This window comes from Bos indicus x Bos taurus, chromosome 5 (genome assembly GCF_003369695.1).
Source record: "Bos indicus x Bos taurus breed Angus x Brahman F1 hybrid chromosome 5, Bos_hybrid_MaternalHap_v2.0, whole genome shotgun sequence".
Lineage (NCBI taxonomy): Eukaryota > Metazoa > Chordata > Mammalia > Artiodactyla > Bovidae > Bos > Bos indicus x Bos taurus.
The window spans coordinates 20,565,427-20,584,810 of NC_040080.1; the positions used below are offsets into that span (position 1 = coordinate 20,565,427).

At 36.0% G+C, this 19,384-nt stretch overlaps 2 protein-coding genes across 4 annotated transcripts in view; both read left to right on the top strand.

Moving 5' to 3' along the window:
• LOC113892462 (natural killer cells antigen CD94) lies at nucleotides 1-10,977 on the top strand. Of its 3 annotated transcripts, XM_027541317.1 has the most exons (8): nucleotides 1-213; nucleotides 1,092-1,184; nucleotides 1,319-1,369; nucleotides 2,868-2,912; nucleotides 3,069-3,220; nucleotides 3,976-4,079; nucleotides 4,251-4,372; nucleotides 4,862-4,943. In XM_027541317.1, exons 1-7 carry the CDS (start codon nucleotides 207-209, stop codon nucleotides 4,351-4,353), a joined length of 555 nt encoding a protein of 184 aa, XP_027397118.1. In that variant the 5' UTR covers nucleotides 1-206; the 3' UTR covers nucleotides 4,354-4,372; nucleotides 4,862-4,943. The 3 variants fall into 3 exon arrangements, with proteins under 3 accessions (XP_027397118.1, XP_027397119.1, XP_027397117.1); XM_027541318.1 differs by lacking the exons at nucleotides 4,251-4,372; nucleotides 4,862-4,943 and adding an exon at nucleotides 9,682-10,977; XM_027541316.1 differs by lacking the exon at nucleotides 4,251-4,372 and having other exon boundaries at nucleotides 4,862-5,427.
• Nucleotides 9,710-19,384, top strand: part of LOC113892461 (natural killer cells antigen CD94-like) — a 27,549-nt gene continuing 17,874 nt past the window's right edge. The window contains exon 1 of the mRNA XM_027541314.1: nucleotides 9,710-9,783. The gene's annotated coding sequence lies outside the window, so the exon portion shown is untranslated. The remainder of the gene's footprint in view (nucleotides 9,784-19,384) is intronic.

The following is a 19,384-nucleotide window of genomic DNA, read 5'->3' on the forward strand; positions in this document are numbered from 1 at the left end:
TTTACTGCTTCTTGTTCATACTACACATCCTTGTCTCGTCAGCAGAAGATACAAGTACATGTTGATTCACAGTTCTTCTTTTTTAAAATTTCTTCACAACTTTTGGGGTTTTGGTAGCCTCCAGCTTAGCTCCATGGACTAACCTCACTATCCTTGAACAAGCATCCACAGTGCCTTATCTGCGTCGACATTAGACAACATCTCACATGGCAGGTATGTGCAGCCCAAGTCATAAAGTGAAAAAATAAAAATAACCAAAAACATATCTCATGGGTATGGCTAATTTTGGGCAACATGTTAAGAAAAAATGTGTACAGTTTTAAGTTTCTCATATATTAGCACTTTTTAATTTCATTTTTCTGATTCTTCACTCTGTCACTTAGAGATGATTTTGTGAAGTATTCTCAAAACAGATTTAAAGAGTGGATTTTGACCAGGATAGCTCTAAACTCTGATTGAGATATAAATTTACCAGGAAAATTATCCTAGGTTTTCCTACCTACCTAATGGGAATCATGTGCTCCACCTTGTGATGCTTATGTTGTTGTTACTAATATAAGTTTGTTATCAATATATCAGGGTTATCCTGGTGGCTCAGACAGTAAAGAGTCTGCCTACAATGAGGGAAACCCATGTTCAATCCCTGGGTTGGGAAGATCCCCTGGAAAAGGGAATGGCACCCACTCCAGTGTTCTTACCTGGATAATTCCATGGACTGAGAAAACAAGTGAGCCACAGTCCGTGGGGTCGCAAAAAGTTGAGTCCATAAAATGGAACTTAGTGCCTGTTTGTCTCTTTTTACTACAGATCTCTAAGCTTCTTTTCAAATTAAAAAGTAAATGGTAAATACATTGTACTGAGACAGAACTGATAAAGAAGAAAAGGTACTGAAAATCTCAATGAAGAACAAAGTACATCATATTGAAATATTGGTATTGGATAGAGTTCTCAATGGACTGTCTTCATTTTCAAACATTTTACTGGCAAAATGGGTTATAAAACCAAAGAACCTTTTGGATTCTTTCACTGGTTTCTGCCTTTAAGAACTCCTGTATTTGATCTTTAAATTATTATCCCATCTTTCTTTATAGCTTTTCGGACCACTGCATGGAGGTTGATCTCTGGGGTCTTAGGAGTAATATGCCTTGTGTTGATGGCTGCTTTGGGAGTTCTGTTAAAAAACTGTAAGTTTTTCTAGTCAAGATGAAAATTGTCATGAAACTATCTTACAATAAAAGTTTGATTTTTCTAATGTGGAGTATTTTGTTATTTCATAAAACAGTGTCTGATAAAGTAAATTTCTAATCATTTCTTCCAGCACTTACTAAACGAAGTGTTCAGCCTGGACCCTCTGCAGATCTTCAGGAAGGTAGAGTTCCTACTTTGAAAATCTTTCTTGTTGATAAAGAATAAAATAAGCAGTTTCCTGTTTTTCTCATACAGAAGCTTGATGGAATATTATGGTCATCAAAACTTGCCTGCTTGTTGTAGGATAGTCTTCTTTCATTGTTCACATAAGAATTTATTAGATTTCATCAAATAAGTATTATTTGTATATTTAAATAATAAGGAAAATATTACCCTGAAAAAATTTTTTCAATGTTAAGTGTTCATGTTTAAGTAGCAAATAAAAAATACATTATATTTTTATATTTATATTATATATATACATGATACTTACATTAAAGTAAATATTATAGCCAATCCTAATTACCTCATTGTGTTTGTTTATAACCCATACATTTATATCTCTTTACCTTTACCTCTGCTTCTTCTATAACTCAGAAAGCAGCATGGAGATTTTTGCAGTTCTAAACCCTACTTAACACTTAACCTGTGAAAGTCAGCTCAAAGTCCTAGCTGTTGTTTTTTTTTTTGTCTCAAACACTCTCCAAGTTGTTTTACCATCTTCTTTGTTCATATAGCATCTTCATTCATATTTTTTTTTCCTGAGCATTTTCCTGGCTTTATTAAGATACAATTAAGATACAATTGACAAATGATGTTGTATAAGTTTAATGTCTGCAATGTGTTGATTTGATGTACTTATTACTATAATATTATTACCACTGTAGCACTAGCTACTGCCTCCATCATGTCACACAACTATCATTTCTGTTTGTGGTAAAAACATTTAAGAACTACTCCTGCAGCAATTCACGAGTATTTATACCACAATACTGTTAGCTCTAGTTATAATGGTGCACAGTAGATTCCCAGAATGAATTCATCTTCTAACTGAAAGCTTCTATTTTTTTTTTTTAATTGTTTCTGGCCTCACCTCACAGCTTTTGGGATTTTAGTTCCACTATCACAGATTGGACCCAGGTACTCAGCAGTGAAAGCATTGAGTTTTAACCACTGGACCACCAGGAAATTTCCATGTACCTTTTGACCAACATCTCGCTATTTCCCCATATCTCAGCCCTTGTTAACCACCATTCTACTCTACACCCTCAAAATTGTTTATTTGACAAAGATGTGAGTGCCTGCCATGTCATAGAACTTTTATCACCAAGGATGGTCAATACTGAAGACACCATCACTAATATATTTGGTGGTCAGACTTCTGGCTAATCATATTATTTATCATCATTTTGAAAATAAAATATGCAGAATTTTTCTCTCAGAAAATATGCTATAATTCTTTTTTCATTTTAATACTTCTTTCATCTAGTTTACTTTTAATTACATAGAAAAAATCAGCTTTGGATCACTGCCTTAAAAAGGGTTCTTCTAATCACCTCACATCCTACAATCTGCTATACTGTTTATTTGAACACAGTGAATTTCTTGTGTATACTTACCCAGATTAGCATTAAAAATAGTTCATAAAGACTAAAATGTATGCAATTCTCTCTCTCTAGAATATAATCTCCATGAAGAAGAAGAGTCATGTCTGGGTTGTTCAGGTAAATATCTGCTGATGTGTAGTGTATGCAGTAAATTCTCAAAGAATATTTGTAGACACAATTAATAAATAACAAATGCTTTTTGAATGAGAAAGTAGCACTGAAAAGAAACTGGATCTCCAATGTCATCAAGTCATGTTTTATTTTTTCTCTTAGGATCTGGCTGTTATTCTTGCCAAGAAAAGTGGATTGGCTACCAATGCAACTGTTATTTCATTTCTAATGAATTAAAAACACGGAAAGACGGTAGGGATTTTTGTGTTTCTCATAATTCCAGTCTACTTCAGATACAAACCAGAAATGAACTGGTAAGTATTTAATTCTTATTTTCTACATTTTATTTGACCCAGAAAATATATTATCTATACTTTGACTCAAGTCTTTAATCAGATAGTAAATGGATGATTATATTTGAACTAATTTCCTATACTTTGAAACCACCATAAAATTGAGCCAAACTTTCTTTAAGGTTTACATTATAGGAGTGCTGACAGATAAAATATAAGAAACTGTTTAGAGAGTATTCAAAGAAGAGATAATAGGTCATTAGTTTTATTCCAAAAACTTTAAACTTTTAGTTCTTTAAGTGAATTTATAACTGATTTTGTAATTATACAACATTTGCTATCACTCAGGTATAATGTGAAATGAATATGTAGAATATTATAAAATAATAACCCAACTCTTAATAAAAAGTTCTGTAGCTTCCTGAAGAAACTGCGGTAAAGATTTATCCCTCCAGATGCGGTTGATTTGGGATCAGATTTGATTATTGATCCCATTTGAAGGAAGTGTTCCATGAAAACTCTCATACCCTTTATGACATCTTTCATTCCTTCAAGAAGTGAGATTTTTGTGGGTTTTTTTTTTCTCCATAAATGAATGGGCTTGATGAATGAGAAATAGTAGGCATGTGACTGACTCCTTTTCCCAAATTAGAAGTTAAAAATTATTTTAGTGGGTATAATTGAAAAACTGATGTGGACACTGGCCCCCTTAAAAGTACGTGATTCCTAGAGTAGATTCAAAATAGATTAATATGTTCATCTCTGTTTCCATGCAGGCTTTTATGAAGTTCAGTACCAGTTTTTACTGGATTGGGCTTTCTTATGATGAAGAACATCATGCCTGGTTGTGGGAGGACAATTCTACTCTCTCCCAAGATCTGTAAGTTTCTGGTACCAAAACCTTTTTTCCTGTTCTTTTTGAGTTTATCCTTAGATCTGATCAGAGAATTGAATATCCAGAACCATTATAACTAAGGTATCCTATTTTGGGCATGAAACTATAAAAAAGAGAATAGATACAACATAATAAAATTTTTAACCACATCCACAGCATCCAAGTGTTTGCTCAAGAGCTTTCGACATATGGTTTTGTTTCCTGCCTTGGTACAAGCACTTGGATATGTATGCATATGTACAGAATCTCACATGTATGAAAGCAGTCCAGAGAAAACAGTATGTCCATTATTTTTCTTATTCTGGTAGAGACTGATATTCTCAGCATTGACCCATGTTTCAAATATTCTGGGTTTATTTCCTGTATATTTATAAGCTTCAAATCTCATTTTCATTCTTAAATATGAGATTTAACAGCATCATACATTGAGAAATTTTATAATCTGATTTTTTCTTGGACTAGACTTAGTTAATACATCTTTAATTAACATAGAAGCAAAGAATAACACATATCAAAATTATTAAAAACAACAACAAAATTAAAAAATCCCATCTCAATGCTATTGATTATTGAGCATACTGTGTTTTGGTAACATTGTACTCTGAAATTGTGAAAAATGACTTGAATGAAGAAGATAATGACTCAAGATGTAATATCTCATTCAAATGCTTTTAAATGTTCCCTAATTCTATCATTTAGCAAGAACAGCATCCTTGAACCTTTTCATTTCCTGTTCTTGTATATTAAAATTTTCTTCTTCATTGCAGACTTCCTTTCCTTAAATCTGTAAATCCAAAGAACTGCATTATGTATAACCCAAGAGGAAGGATTTTGGATGCACACTGTGAAAAGAAGTTTCGTTATATATGTAAACAACAGCTTGTTTAGATGTTTCTTGGGGCAGAAGTGTTGTGCAATGGAAATTCAGTATTACTTAGAATGGTTACAAATTGTATTACCTACCTCTGGGATCTTCGAAATTTCCCAAATTGTGTTTTATCAATCATATACTTTTCATGTATTTGAAAATATATATTTAAAGTTTTTATCACTATACAATTGGTATATAACATTATGTTAGTTTTAGGTATACAACATAACAATAACTAAGACAGTATGCCTAATTTATCAACATATATAGTTACAATTTAAAATTTTGCCCTGTGTTTTAAAATTGATGAAATTTGTGTACCTACACCTGAAATTATAGAGTTAAGATAAATAATTTAATGAATGTTCAATGTATATGGTATGGATTTAACAATTTATGCATCTATTTTTGGAAATTATCTCTGCTGAAATTTAAATAAAACTTAATTCAGGCCAAACAATATATATTAACATCATATTAGTTCTTTGTATGGTGTGCTAAATTGGAAAGTCCCATCCTCATCTTTTTTCCTCTGAAAGTAAAAATAATTTTAGTGTTTGTTTTAAGTTTTTGGTGAATATCTATTCATCTATAAGTTCTAATTTAGACCTGAAAGTGCCATATAATAATTTCTTCATACGTATCACAAGGGTTAAGTAACACATTTGTGTGTCTTATCTTGATGCTACCAAGTTCTGCAGAACAATTGGAAAGTTATATCCAAGTATGTGATCTTACAAGATTGCCTTCACATTTTCCAAGGGGAAGGGGAACCCAAGCTCTGATCACATGAATATACAGTCTTATTTTTTGTTTTTTCAAGTATCTTTCTTGCCTTATGCTTCAGTTCAGTTCAGTTCAGTCCCTCAGTCGTGTCCGACTCTTTGCGACCCCATGAATCGCAGCACGCCAGGCCTCCCTGTCCATCACCAACTCCCGGAGTTCACTCAGACTCACGTCCATTGAGTCAGTGATGCCATCCAGCCATCTCATCCTCTGTCGTCCCCTTCTCCTCTTACCCCCAATCCCTCCCAGCATCTGACAGTAGAAAAAGCCACTCTTACATGTGCATTTAAGATTTCAATTTCTGATCAATCCCCAAGATCTTTTCCTAAATGGCATGTGGTAAAATACTGGACATTTAGTATTTAAGAGGACAGGGAGCAAGCAGGCTTTTTTATTGAGTGATTTCTGAGTGGGTCAGTGAAGGGAAGGGAACATGATGAGTTGTGATGCTTGTGACCTGAATAGGTTTTTTCCGACCTCAGAAATATCAAAACCCAATTCCCTCTTTTAAAAAATAACTGTTGAATATACATCTAAAGAAATTTGTACTGACATCTCTATTTGCGCTCTTCTTTTGTATTTCAATTAAATGATTATAATTAAGAGCTCAAGGTTGATTTTCAAAATACAAAGAGTCAGGAAGAGATAAGAACCTCTCATGTTTTATTTCTCAAAATACAATTATAATAGTAATACAACTTGAAACCTTTGTTCTTGTATGAAGATTGACTTAGGAAAAAGCACTTAGGTTATACTATGAAAAACACAGGATAGCTGTAACATCTTTCAGGTATTTAACTTGGACGTGCATTGCACTTTCTACATATTTAAAATGTTTTGCCTTTGCTGTCTGTGTCATTTTTGTAACAATATAGTTTTAAAATTGCATTTATAAAGATCAGTATAGACAAGCTTATTAAGAAAACAGTTTTCTGTTCCAATTGTCCAATCAATCTGTCCTCTTCCTACACAAAAAAATTTCCTCTGAGTATTTTGCTTGTTTGTTTGTTTTTCCTAAGGAGAAAAAATGTAGGAAATATATTTCTGCATAGGATATGCATAGATATAAGTTTATTTTCTATGCAGGAAATAATAGAATTTTCATAATTTTTGTCAAGGATGAATATCAACTGTGTTCTTATAGCTACATTCAGGCATAGGTTGAAATTGCTATTCTAACATCATCACTCTATGAATTTTACATAGTTCAATCGCTTTTTTTTTACTGAGAACTCATGAAAATTTATTACAATATCACAAGAGCAATGAGGAAACAGAAGGTGTTAAATGTTACAGATTATATCTAATTTCAAAGAATAATCTATTTCAAAGTTGTCTTCACTGAGAAAGGAAAATTCCTGTTGCCTTCTAAAGATAGCTGAGAGGTTTTCTTCAGCTCCCATATCATATCCATATCATCCCATATCATATCCATATCATCAGCTCCTATATCCCATATCATTTCAGCTCCCATATCATTTCAGACTGGGAGCTAACTGAGGTTCAGATAATGAAATACTTATTGCAAAATTCAGACTTAAATTGAAAAAAGTAGGGAAAACCACTAAACCATTAAGGCATGATCTAAATCAAATCCCTTACAATTATACAGTGGAAGTTAGAAATAGATTCAAGGGATTAGATCTGATAGAAAGAGTGCCTGAAGAACTGTGGATGGAGGTTCGTGATATTGTATAGGAGGCAGTGATCAAGACCATCTACAAGAAAAAGAAATGCAAAAAAGCAAAATGGCTGTCTGAGGAGGCCTTACAAAGAACTGTGGAGGGAAGAAAAGCTAAAGGCAAAAGAGAAAATGGAAGATATACCCATTTGAATGCAGATTTTCAAAGGATGGAGAGATAAGAAAACCTTCTTCAGTGATCAATGCAAAGAAATAGAGCAAAACAATAGAATGGGAAAGATGAGAGATTGCTTCAAGAAAATTAGAGATACTAAGGGAACATTTTGTGCTTAGATGGGCTCAATAAAGGACAGAAATTGAATGGACCTAACAGAAGGAGAAGATATTAAGAAGAGGTGGCAAGAATACACAGATGAACTGTACAAAAAAGATCATCATGAGCCAGATAATCACAATGGTGTGATCACTCACCTAGAGCCAGACATCCTGGAATGCAAAGTCAATTGGGCCTTAGGAAGCATCACTACAAAGCTAGCACAGGTGATGGAATTCTAGTTGAGCTATTTCAAATCCTAAAAGACGATGTTGTGAAAGTGCTGCACTCAAATGCCAGGAAACTTGGAAAACTCAGCAGTGGCCACAGGACTGGAAAAGGTTAGTTTTCATTTCAATCCCAAAGAAAGGCAATGCCAAATAATGTTCAAACTACCACACGATTGCACTCATCTCACATACTACAAAGTAATGCTCAAAATGCTCCGAGCCAGACTTCAACAGTACATGAACCATGAACTTCCAGATGTTCAAACTGGATTTAGAAAGGCAGAGGAACCAGAGATCAAATTGCCAACATCTGTTGGACCATTGATAAAGCACAAGAGTTCCAGAAAAACATTTAATTCTGTTTTACTGACTGTGCCAAAGCCTTTGACTGTGTGGATCACAACAAACTATGGAAAATTCTTAAAGAGATGGGAATACCAGACCATCTGACCTGCCTCCTGAGAAACCTGTATGCAGGTCAAGAAGCAACAGTTAGAACGGAACATGGAACAACAGACTGGTTCCAAATTGGGAAAGGAGTATGTCAGGCTGTATATTGTCACCCTAATTATTTAACTTATATGCAAAGTACGTCATGAGAAATGCTGGACTGGATGAAGCACAAGCTGGAAACAAGATTTCTGGGAGAAATATCAATAACCTCAGATATGCAGAAGACACCATGCTTATGGCAGAAAGTGAAGAACTAAAGAGCCTCTTGATGAAAGTGAAAGAGGGGAGTGAAAAAGCTGACTTAAAACTCAGCTTTTTCAGAAAAAATTCAGAAAACTAAGATCATGGCATCCAGTCCCATCATTTCATGGCAAATAGATAGGGAAATAATGGAAACAGTGACAGATTTCATTTTGGGGGGCTCCAAAATCACTGCAGATGGTGACTGCAGCCATAAAATTAAAAGATGCTTGCTCCTTGAAAGAAAATCTATGACCAAGCTAGACAGCATATTAAAAAGCAGAGACATTACTTTGCCAGCAAATGTCCATCTAGTCAAAGCTATGGTTTTTCCAGTAGTCATGTATGGATATGAGAGTTGGACTATAAAGAAAGCTGAGTGCTGAAGAATTGATGCTTTTGAACTGTGGTGTGGAGAAGACTCTTGAGAGTCCCTTGGACTGCAAGGAGATCTAACCAGCCCATCCTAAAGGAAATCAGTCCTGAATATTCATTGGAAGGACTGATGCTGAAGCTGAAACTCCAATAATTTGGTCACCTGATACGAAGAGATGACTCATTGGAAATGACCTTGATGCTGGGAAAGGTGGAAGGAGAAGGAGACAACAGAGGATGAGATGGTTGAATGGCATCACTGACTTGATGGACATGAGTTTGAGCAAACTCCAGGAGTTGGTGATGAACGGGAGGCCTGGCTGCTGCAACCCCTGCGGTCACAAAGAGTCAGATGTGACTGAATGACTGAACTGAACTGAACTGATAATTTCAGGGCATTATCATGTAAAGTGCTAGCTTAAAGAAATGTTACTAGGCATCCATGGCAAAGTGTCCTTCTTACTATTGGCCTCATCATATTAATTACAGTCAATCCAGGACCATCTGACTCATTTCATTGTTATTAATTTTTTCTCCCACTCTTACCTGAATTATGTTTCCTTCATCCTGAAAATCTCTTTGTACTCCTTGGGATGGGAACAATTCCTTTTATAGAAAGGTTTTGCACAAAAATTTTGTTTCTTTCTGATATGATGTTTCTGATATATTCTCTGTAGGAGTCACTTACTTTTATTTTGATTTCTGCTTTTTGCTCTGAAATGGGCTGATTTGGAAGGATTGAGGTGAATGACTATCTCACTGTTGGATATAAAGCAAAGGTAAGAGGGTAATGAAATGTGTGAAAAACACACACTATAACAAAACTGTATTTCCATAAGTCATTTCAGTCTTTCTTCATTTAATTCTGTTACTCAGAATGTGTTACTCATTACCCTGAATGCATGCAATATGGGTTATGTATTGATGGCTAACAAATTATATTTAGAAACCTAAAACCACGCATGTTTATTATCTCTCACTATCTGTGGATCTGGAACTGGACACAGCTTAACTATAGCCTTTGTTCAGGGTCTCACTAGATTGAAACCAAGTTCTTGGCAAGGTGGTATTCTCACCTAAAACTCAAGAGTCCTCTTTCAAGCTCAATCAAGCTTTTGAAAAAAATTTGTTCTATATGTTTGTAAGACTAATACCCATACCTTACAAAGGACTCCTCTCTGCATAGATAGTCACACCAGGGTTACTTTCTTCTTCAGGACAAGGAATAGCACCCCTGACTCCTCTCTTTATCATGTCTATGTCTCTTTTGGGCTTCCCTGGAGGCTCAGATGGTAAAGAATCTGCCTGCAATGCGGGATACCTGGGTTGGATCCCTGGGTTGGGAAGATCCCCTGTAGGAGGGCATGGCAACCCACTCCAGTATTCTTGCCTGGGGAATCCCCACAGACAGAGACGCCTGGTGGGCTATAGCCCATGGAGTCGAAAAGAGTTGGACATGACTAAGTGACTAAGCACAGCACTCTTTTAATTGTTTCCCTTATGAGGTCAGGTCTCCCCATAATAATCTGTCTTTTGGTTACCTGAGAGTTGACTAATTTGGAACTTTAATTACATCTGAAAAACAGCTTTATTTTGGCCATTTAATGGAATCTAATTACAGCAGCATCCCATTATATTCACAAATCCCCCCTGTAATTTAGTTGGAAGGGATTATATAGGTGCACACCAGGGAGTGAATACTCTGAGGGTCATTTTAGAGCTCTGTTACCACAACAATTTATCCCCCAAAACTATGCTGTAACTGCTACTCCATTGTTTATTGAATTTATATACTGCCCTTTGATTCCTCATAACTAAGAATTTAGTTCAAATGTGTCATGATAAGTAATCTTTTCAATTGCAATATATTACCTCTAAGTTTTTCTATTGTTGCTGTTGAGTCCCTAAATCGTCTGACTCTTTTTCAACCCCATAGACTGTAGCCAGTCAGGCTCCTTTGTCCATGGGATTTCCCAGGTAAGAATACTGGAGTGGGTTGCCATTTCCTTCTCCAAGGGATCTTCGCATCGTAGGTATTAAACCCACATCTCTTACATTGGCAGATCAATTCTTTACCACTGAGCTGCCATGGAAGTGACACCTAAATCTGCTTAATGAAATACAGTTATTTTACAGCTGGACTCTTTGCTTACCTCCAGAAAGACTTGAGAATTGTTTATTGGCTGTTGGCCATGATAAGGGCAATTAGTTAACCAACCAAGTAACTAATTAACTCATGACTAATGAATTTTTTAAAGCTCAGAATTCCTGAGTGGAATGTATGACCAATTTGTTTATTGATAACGTAAGCTTGAAGTACGGAGAAGGCAATGTCACCCCACTCCAGTACTCTTGCCTGGAAAATCCCATGGACGGAGGAGCCGGGTAGGCTACAGTCCATGGGGTCACTAAGAGTCGGACACAACTGAGCGACTTCACTTTCACTTTTCACTTTCATGCATTGGAGAAGGAAATGGCAACCCACTCCAGTGTTCTTGCCTGGAGGATCCCAGGGATGGGGGAGCCTGGTGGGCTGCCGTCTATGGGGTCACACAGAGTTGGACACGACTGAAGTGACTTAGCAGCTTAGCAAGCTTGAAGTAATGAGTTAGATATTTAATCTTCACCATGTGAACAGTCTCAGCAGAAAACTTCTGCCTGAGCTGTCCTGTAACCAAGTTTCCACACACATCCATCAACACAAATACTAGCAGTTTCATCCAGAGAGATGATGAATCATATCTTCAGACAAATAAGAACATTGGGTAGCTTGTTTCTGGATGTTTCTTTGAATTATCTTTCTCCTGTTGTTTTACATTCACTGCCTTTATTAAAAGCTTTACATGAGTATTCTCATTGGAGCCTTCAATTTGTTTCAATTATCTAAACCTGGAAATCTTTGGAACATTTAAACCAACTTTTTCATTTCCATAATTTTGGAACTTTTGAAACATCTTTTATCCTAGTGTAGGGGTTGGAAAACTTTCCCTAAAGAACTGGATAGTAAATATTTTCAACATTGTAAGTTAGTCTCTGTTGAAACTTCTCAACTCTGTGATTTGTAGTGCAAAAGAATACATAAATGAATAGTTTGACTGCATTACAAAAGCACTTTATTTTCAAAGACAAATGATTGGACGAATGTTCACCAACCCCTGTCAAAATGTGTAAAAGGAGACTATATGGACATCAGTGCTACTCTGCACTTCGCTTTATCCTTTTCCTGGTTGTATCTTACCAGTTGTAAATGTACTTACAAATTTTGCTGTATAAAATCAATTGTATCTTATTAATATCAGTCTGTACTACCTATTATAAAACCTGCATTATAAAATCCAATGTAACAATCTTCCTCTGTATGTTTTTACTTTATTGAGCACAATAAAATGGTTAGACTTGCATTTTTTCCAGCCATTAAAAGCTCCTTTTGTTTGTTAAAACAATAAACAGTAACACAGTGAAAACACAGTGAGGCTATAAGACAGCAAATGCAAACATGGAGAACATAGCTGCCTCAGGTTATCATGTTAGATGCTCATTCACTGCGAACTCATGAATCTTCCATACAGGCTTTTAGAGGTTATGAGTGTGGAATAGATTTGAAGTAAAGATCTGAAAGAAAGAGTACTGTAGTAAATACTACCAAATCCTCAGTTTTATATAGCAAAGATGGTTGGTTGATTCCAAATATCCCTCAAACTTCCCTCTCATTTGTAAAAGCAATAAAGGAAACAAATAAAACGATAAAAGATCCATGTTCTTTCATCATCTTCATAGACAGAGCACCACAACCAACAAATTATCTCTAGGTAGAAATACAGCAATATTAAGGAGTTCTTGCTCCAGTCTACCACTGAATGCTTATGGTGCTGGTTAGGGAAATTAGTCCTTAAAATTGTCTATGAGAAAGTGAAAATAGAGAACATAGCTTAAGTGTAGACACAATGAACCTATAAAGATAAACCTGCAACAATAAGTTCCAAAATACTTAACAAAGGTTGAGATTAGGTAGTTTATAAAACTGGAAAAAGGTTTGAAATGGAAGACAAGAAGTGAGAAACTTGGGAAAGCATTTTTTTTCCTTAGTATTTTTTTTCCTATTATCTGAGAAACAGGTAATACACATAGGGTGATATCTCATAGAGCTGTGAGTACAAAAGCAAAGATTTAATTTGGAGGATTTAAGACTACTGAGGAAATGAAAGACAAGAAAGACATCTCTTTGGCCTCCCTACTTCTGTCGCAATATACCATCCAGGAAGGAAACTGTCAAGAATAGGGCAGAACTGACAGAAGAGGGAGCTCTCTAACTAGGAACCTTAACCATTAAATAAATGCACTTGTGCTCAGTCTCTCAGCATTGCCCTACTCTTTGCAAGCCCAAGAACAGTAGCCCTCCAGACTCCTCAGTCCATGAAATTTTCTAGGCAAGAATACTGAGGCGGGTAGCCAATTCCCTATTCCAGGGGATCTTCCCAATTCAGGGATCCAGCCTGCATCTCTTGAGTCTCCTGTATTGGCAGGCAGATTCTTTACCACTGCTGCCACTTGGGAAGTTCTATTAGATAAATAGGAGTAGGAAAAACAGATTTCATCTATATAAGCCACTTTAAAAAATCAAGAATGTGAAATATAATATTTTTACCTACAAAGAGTCATCCACCTAAAAAAAGGAAACAACCATAAGGCTAAAGAAGACTATACATGTCCCGCAAATTAAATTAGATATTTTCATACAGTCATGAAAAGAAATGCACACACACACAAATATTGAAATAAAGCAGAAGTTAATGATGCTCAGGAAAGCAACAGAGAGCTAAAAGCTAAGAGATGAATTAAGATTTATAAGGTAAAAGGAAGCAAAAAAAAGCAATGGATGAAATCCTGATTCTATGTACCTATAAGAATTATATGACAAAGAAAGACATTTTATAATGATAAAAGCCAAATGCTACCGTGAAGATTAAATAATACTGAATTCATCTAGGAAATAACAGTGAGTATATAATATAAAAATTCTAGGAAATGAAAGAAGAAATACGTAGTAATGTGCTCACAAAAAGTGACTTAACAGGTCACTCTGAATATAAAACAGAAAGTTTGGACAAAAAATAAGCTATATTACAGATGATCTAAATGATATAGTCAATGTGGTAGATATTCTGGACACAAATTGACCACTATACACTGATAATATAAAATATACCTTCCTTCCAAATGTACCTGAAACATCTGCAAAAATTGAATATATAGAACTCTTGAAAAAGTAAAAAGGTATAGATACTTCCTTAACTCGATAAAGTACATATACACACTTATGTGTGTGTAGGTAAATGTGTGTATGTGTGTCTGTGTATTCTAAAGTTAGAATTTTACTTGTAGAAATCTAATGAAAAAAGTGTAAAAATTTCCTGAAACACACACACAAAAAGGCTTCAAAAATATAAAGCTATCTTCTGGTTTAGGTTAGGACCTTTTATTAAGTTAATTTATAAATTTGAAGCGATACCAATAAAAATCCAATGACAGATGGATCAAGATAAGTTGACACTGAAGTTCAAACGGGAAACTAAGCACATAAAATGTATATACAGTCAATATGACTGTAAAAGTATAGTTATGAAGAAGTACTAAACCTACTAATTATTAAAACATACCTCAAAAGCCTCCAGGTAAAACAGTGTCCTTGGTAATGACACACAAATAGGCAGACCAAAGGAATAGAACAGAAAGGCCAGAAATAGTGTCAATTTATCAATACATACAGAAATTTAGATTGCAATAAAGGTGGTGTCCTCAAATCATAGACTTTTAAATAGATACTATTATTTGGAAAACTAGGTAGGCATTTGTAAAAGGTTAAAATTAGATATATGTGCAGCTAGAATTACTCAGAGTACAACCTTCAATTACATTAAGAGAAAGATAACTTTCCAAGAAGGATTTTGTTAGTGACAGTGATAAAGAAATGGAGGTTTAAAGTCTCTAGAGGTTTAGACAAAGTTTAATTTGAATTCTCAGTCAAATTCTGACTATATTTGAAGTTTCAAGCAAATAATTTTATTATCAGAGCCTCAATTTTTAATGTACACAGTGGGACTATCTACCTGTGGATTTGCTGAGAAATTAAAAAAAAAAACACACCTGAAAAGTAAGCATACAAAACAGAAGTGAGAACATAGTTGATGCTCAGTTAAGATCCGCTGGAGGAGGAAATGGCAACCCTCTCCAGTATTCTTGCCTGAAACATTCCATGGACAGAGGTACCTGGTGGGTGACAGTCCATGGGGTCGCAAAGAGTTGAACACGACTGAGCGATGAGCAACTACGCACACAGCTGTTTTCTTGCTCTGGATTTTCTAGGCTCCTTTGCCATGTTGCTGTCTTCCAGAAGTGGGAGAGAGGTGCTAACAGAGATAGAGAAGAAAATGTAAGAATAATCTCACTGAAGAATAAAGTACTCCACTTAAAAATCATGGAGTTAGGGGCTTGAAAAGAACATCTTCCTTTTCCAATGTTTTGTTGCACAAACGTCTACATATCAAATACATGACCTAAAGGCTAAGAGATACATTTAAATATTTACTACAAGGATCCTTTTGAATCCTCCCTTGATAGTTCCCACTTTTAAGATCTCCCTCCCTTGACTTTGTGGATCACAACAAACGATGGAAAATTGTTAAAGAGATGGGAATACCAGACCACTGACCTGCCTCCTGAGAAATCTGTATGCGGGTCAAGAAGCAACAGTTAGAACCAGACATGGAACAACAGACTAGTTCGAAATCGGGAAAGGAGTATGTCAAGGCTGTATATTGTCACCCTGCTTATTTAACTTATATGCAGAATACATCATGAGAAATGCTGGAATGGATGAAGCACAAGCTGCAATCAAGATTTCCAGGAGAAATATCAATAACCTCAGATATGCAGAAGACACCCCACTTATGGCAGAAAGTGAAGAACTAAAGAGCCTCTTGATGAAAGTCAAAGAGGAGAGTGAAAAAGCTGGCTTAAAACTAAACATTCAGAAAACTAAGATCATGGCATCTGGTCCTATCACTTTATTGCAAATAGATGGGGAAACAATGGAAACAGTGGGAGACATTTTTTGGGGTTCCAAAATCACTGCAGATGGTGACTGCAGCCATAAAATTAAAAGATGCTTGCTCCTTGGAAGAAAAGCTATGACCAACCTATATAGCATATTAAAAAACAGAGACATTACTTTGCCAACAAAGGTCTGTCTAGTCAAGGCTATGGTTTTTCCAGTAGTCATGTAGGGATGTGAGAGTTGGACTATAAAGAAAGCTGAGGGCCAAAGAATTGATGCTTTTGAATTATGGTGTTGGAGAAGACTCTTGAGAGCCCCTTGGATTGCAAGAAGATCCAACCAGCCCATCCTAAAGGAAATAAGTCCTGATGCTGACGCTGAAACTCCAATATTTTGGCCACCTGATGCAAAGAACTGACACATTGGAAAAGACTCTGATGCTGGGAAAGATTGAAGGCAGGAGAAGAAGGGGACAACAGAGGATGAGATGGTTGGATGGCATCACGGACTCAATGGACGTGAGTTTGAGTAAACTCCGGGAGTTGGTGATGGACAGGGAGGCATGGTGTGCTGCAGTCCATGGGGTCACTGCAGTCCAGAGTCAGACATGACTGAGCAACTGAACTGAACTGAGCTCCCTTGACTCTTCTCTCCTTTGCTTCCTCTGCATCTTTTCAGCCTTCTCCATTAAGGCTTATTCCCAAGACTTTAGAAGTCTTGCACCTTGTATTGACTTATGGTGTGAATCTTGTTTTAAAATGACCAAGTATTTCCAACAAAGTTTGTATGAGACTCCAAGCTTTTCAGAAGTATTTTCACTATAAATGTTTTATTTCACCAATACATAACATTTTAAACATTTCATGTACTTCCTGAAACCTGAACCTAATCTCATAAATATCTAATGCCTTCTTACAACATTTTTCTAAACACAGTTTTCAGGTAAATTCTCTCCAGAAACCACCATAATCTTGCAGGTTCTAATATCTGTAAATATCTGTGACCCAACCCTAGTGGCTGGTTTAATCTGAAAATAGAGGATTTCAATATTTCCCCATTCACAAGTACGAGAGAATGCAACAGTAAGAGTCTCTCCCTTTCTCCATTGTAGGAGGGTCCAATTCCAATGTTCACTGATGTAAGGATGATAGTAAATGTTTAACATCTCTGTGTTAATGAATAATGGAAATATGAGCTTGATATGCAAGCTTGTTTCCTCTCTGAGTACATATGATTACATAACAGATTACAAACAAATCACAGTGAACTCTGATTACCTGCCTGGGATTGCTCAGAGCCCTTGCTGTGTTTCTCTTTTCCTTTGCTCCTTTGCTCCTGCTGTTAACTACATGACTCAGGAAATAATTCAAAATTGAAGCATTTATAACTCCTTCTTATCCTGTATTCATCTCAAAATCCAATTGCCAACGTGAATTCCTTCTTTTTTGAGTGATTCCTAAAACTTTTTATCACTTTTCTGTGATCATGTAGCCTTTCTTTCATGACTCACTTCCACAATTTCAGTGTTGTGCCTGTGGCAACATTTGAATTATTACCATAAACTGTGATTTGTGAGTATTAATGAGAGAAAATTAAATAAGACATTATCGCTAGGATAGCATGTAACCAGATTTTCAGCTAATATTTTTTAAGTTTAGCAACCTTTGGAGAAAAATAAAAACACTTCCTGAACATCTATCGAAATTCCACAACTAAACTACCTAATTAAGGTGCAAATACTTTTTTTTCCCAATTTACTTTTGGCTAAAAAATTTAATCAATATACAAGGTTCTTTCCTGAACCAGTAAATGTGAAAATGCTATTAATAAGTTATTGGTAATATTAGTTATAATAACATAATTAATAAGAATAACTTATTGTTAAACTTATTGAACAACTTGTAATTAATAAATTATTGTAATTAATTGTAATTAATAAATAACCCTTTATAATATGGTATAAAGGATTATTTCTGACTTATTTAGTCATATCCCTGTGCACTTCACACTTCAGTGAATATAGTAGTTTCTTAATTAATTTTGACTCATCAGTTTAGTTCAGTTCAGTCGCTCAGTCATGTCTGACTCTTTGCAACCCCATGAATCACAGCACGCCAGGCCTCCCTGTCCATCACCAACTCCCGGAGTCCACCCAAACCCATGTCCATCAAGTTGGTGATGCCATCCAGCCATCTCATCCTCTGTTGTCCCCTTCTTCTCCTGCCCCCAATCCTTCCCCGCATCAGGGTCTTTTCCACTGAGTCAATTCTTCACATCAGGTCGCCAAAGTACTGGAGTTTCAGCTTTAGCATCAGTCTTTCCAATGGATATTCAAGACTGATTTCTTTTTGGATGGACATGTTAGATCTCTTTGCTGTCCAAGGGACTCTCAAGAGTCTTCTCCAACACCACAATTCAAAAGCATCAATTCTTCAGTGCTCAGCTTTCTTCATAGTCCAACTCTCACATCCATACATGACTACTGGAATAACTATAGCCTTGACTAGACGGATCTTTGTTGGCAAAGTAATGTCTTCACTTTTTAGTATGCTGTCTAGCTTGGTCATAGCTTTTCTTCTGGAGTGAGTGTCTTTTAATTTCATGGCTGCAGTCACCATCTGCAGTGATTTTGGAGCCCCAAAAAATAAAGTCTGACACTGTTTCCACTGTTTCCCCATCTATTTCCCATGAAGTGATGGGACCAGATGCCATGATCTTAGTTATATGAATGTTGAACTTTAAGGCAACTTTTTCACTCTCCTCCTTCACTTTCACCAAGAGTCTTTTTAGTTCCTCTTCACTTTCTGACATAATGGTGGTGTCGTCTGGATATCTGAAGTTATTGATATTTCCCACAGCAATTTTGATTCCAGCTTGTTTGCTCATAGAAATGAAAAAAAAAAAAGGATGTTTTTTGATTGAATAAATACTAGTAAAAAATGTTGAAAATTCAAACATTAATTATGTTTTATATTCCACCCTTAGACTCTGGCTTCTGTGCTTGTCCAGAAAGTAGATTGAATACAGATGTAACTGTTAGTTCTTTCAGTTCAGTTCAGTCATCAGTCGTGTCCAACTCTTTGCGACCCCATGAATTGCAGCACGCCGGGCCTCCCTGTCCATCACCAACTCCCGGAGTTCACTCAGACTCATGTCCATCGCGTTGGTGATGCCATCCAGCCATCTCATCCTCTGTCGTCCCCTTCTCCTGCCCCCAATCCCTCCCAGCATCAGAGTGTTTTCCAATGAGTCACTTCTTTGCATGAGGTGGCCAAAGTACTGGAGTTTCAGCTTTAGCATCACTCCTTCCAAAGAACACCCAGGAC

Excerpts from the sequence above, each read along its gene's own strand:
- LOC113892462 (XM_027541316.1), top strand. Across the intron at positions 2,913-3,068 it reads GTCATGTCTGGGTTGTTCAG|GATCTGGCTGTTATTCTTGC; the intron begins GTAAATATCTGC and ends TTTTTCTCTTAG. Across the intron at positions 3,221-3,975 it reads TACAAACCAGAAATGAACTG|GCTTTTATGAAGTTCAGTAC; the intron begins GTAAGTATTTAA and ends GTTTCCATGCAG.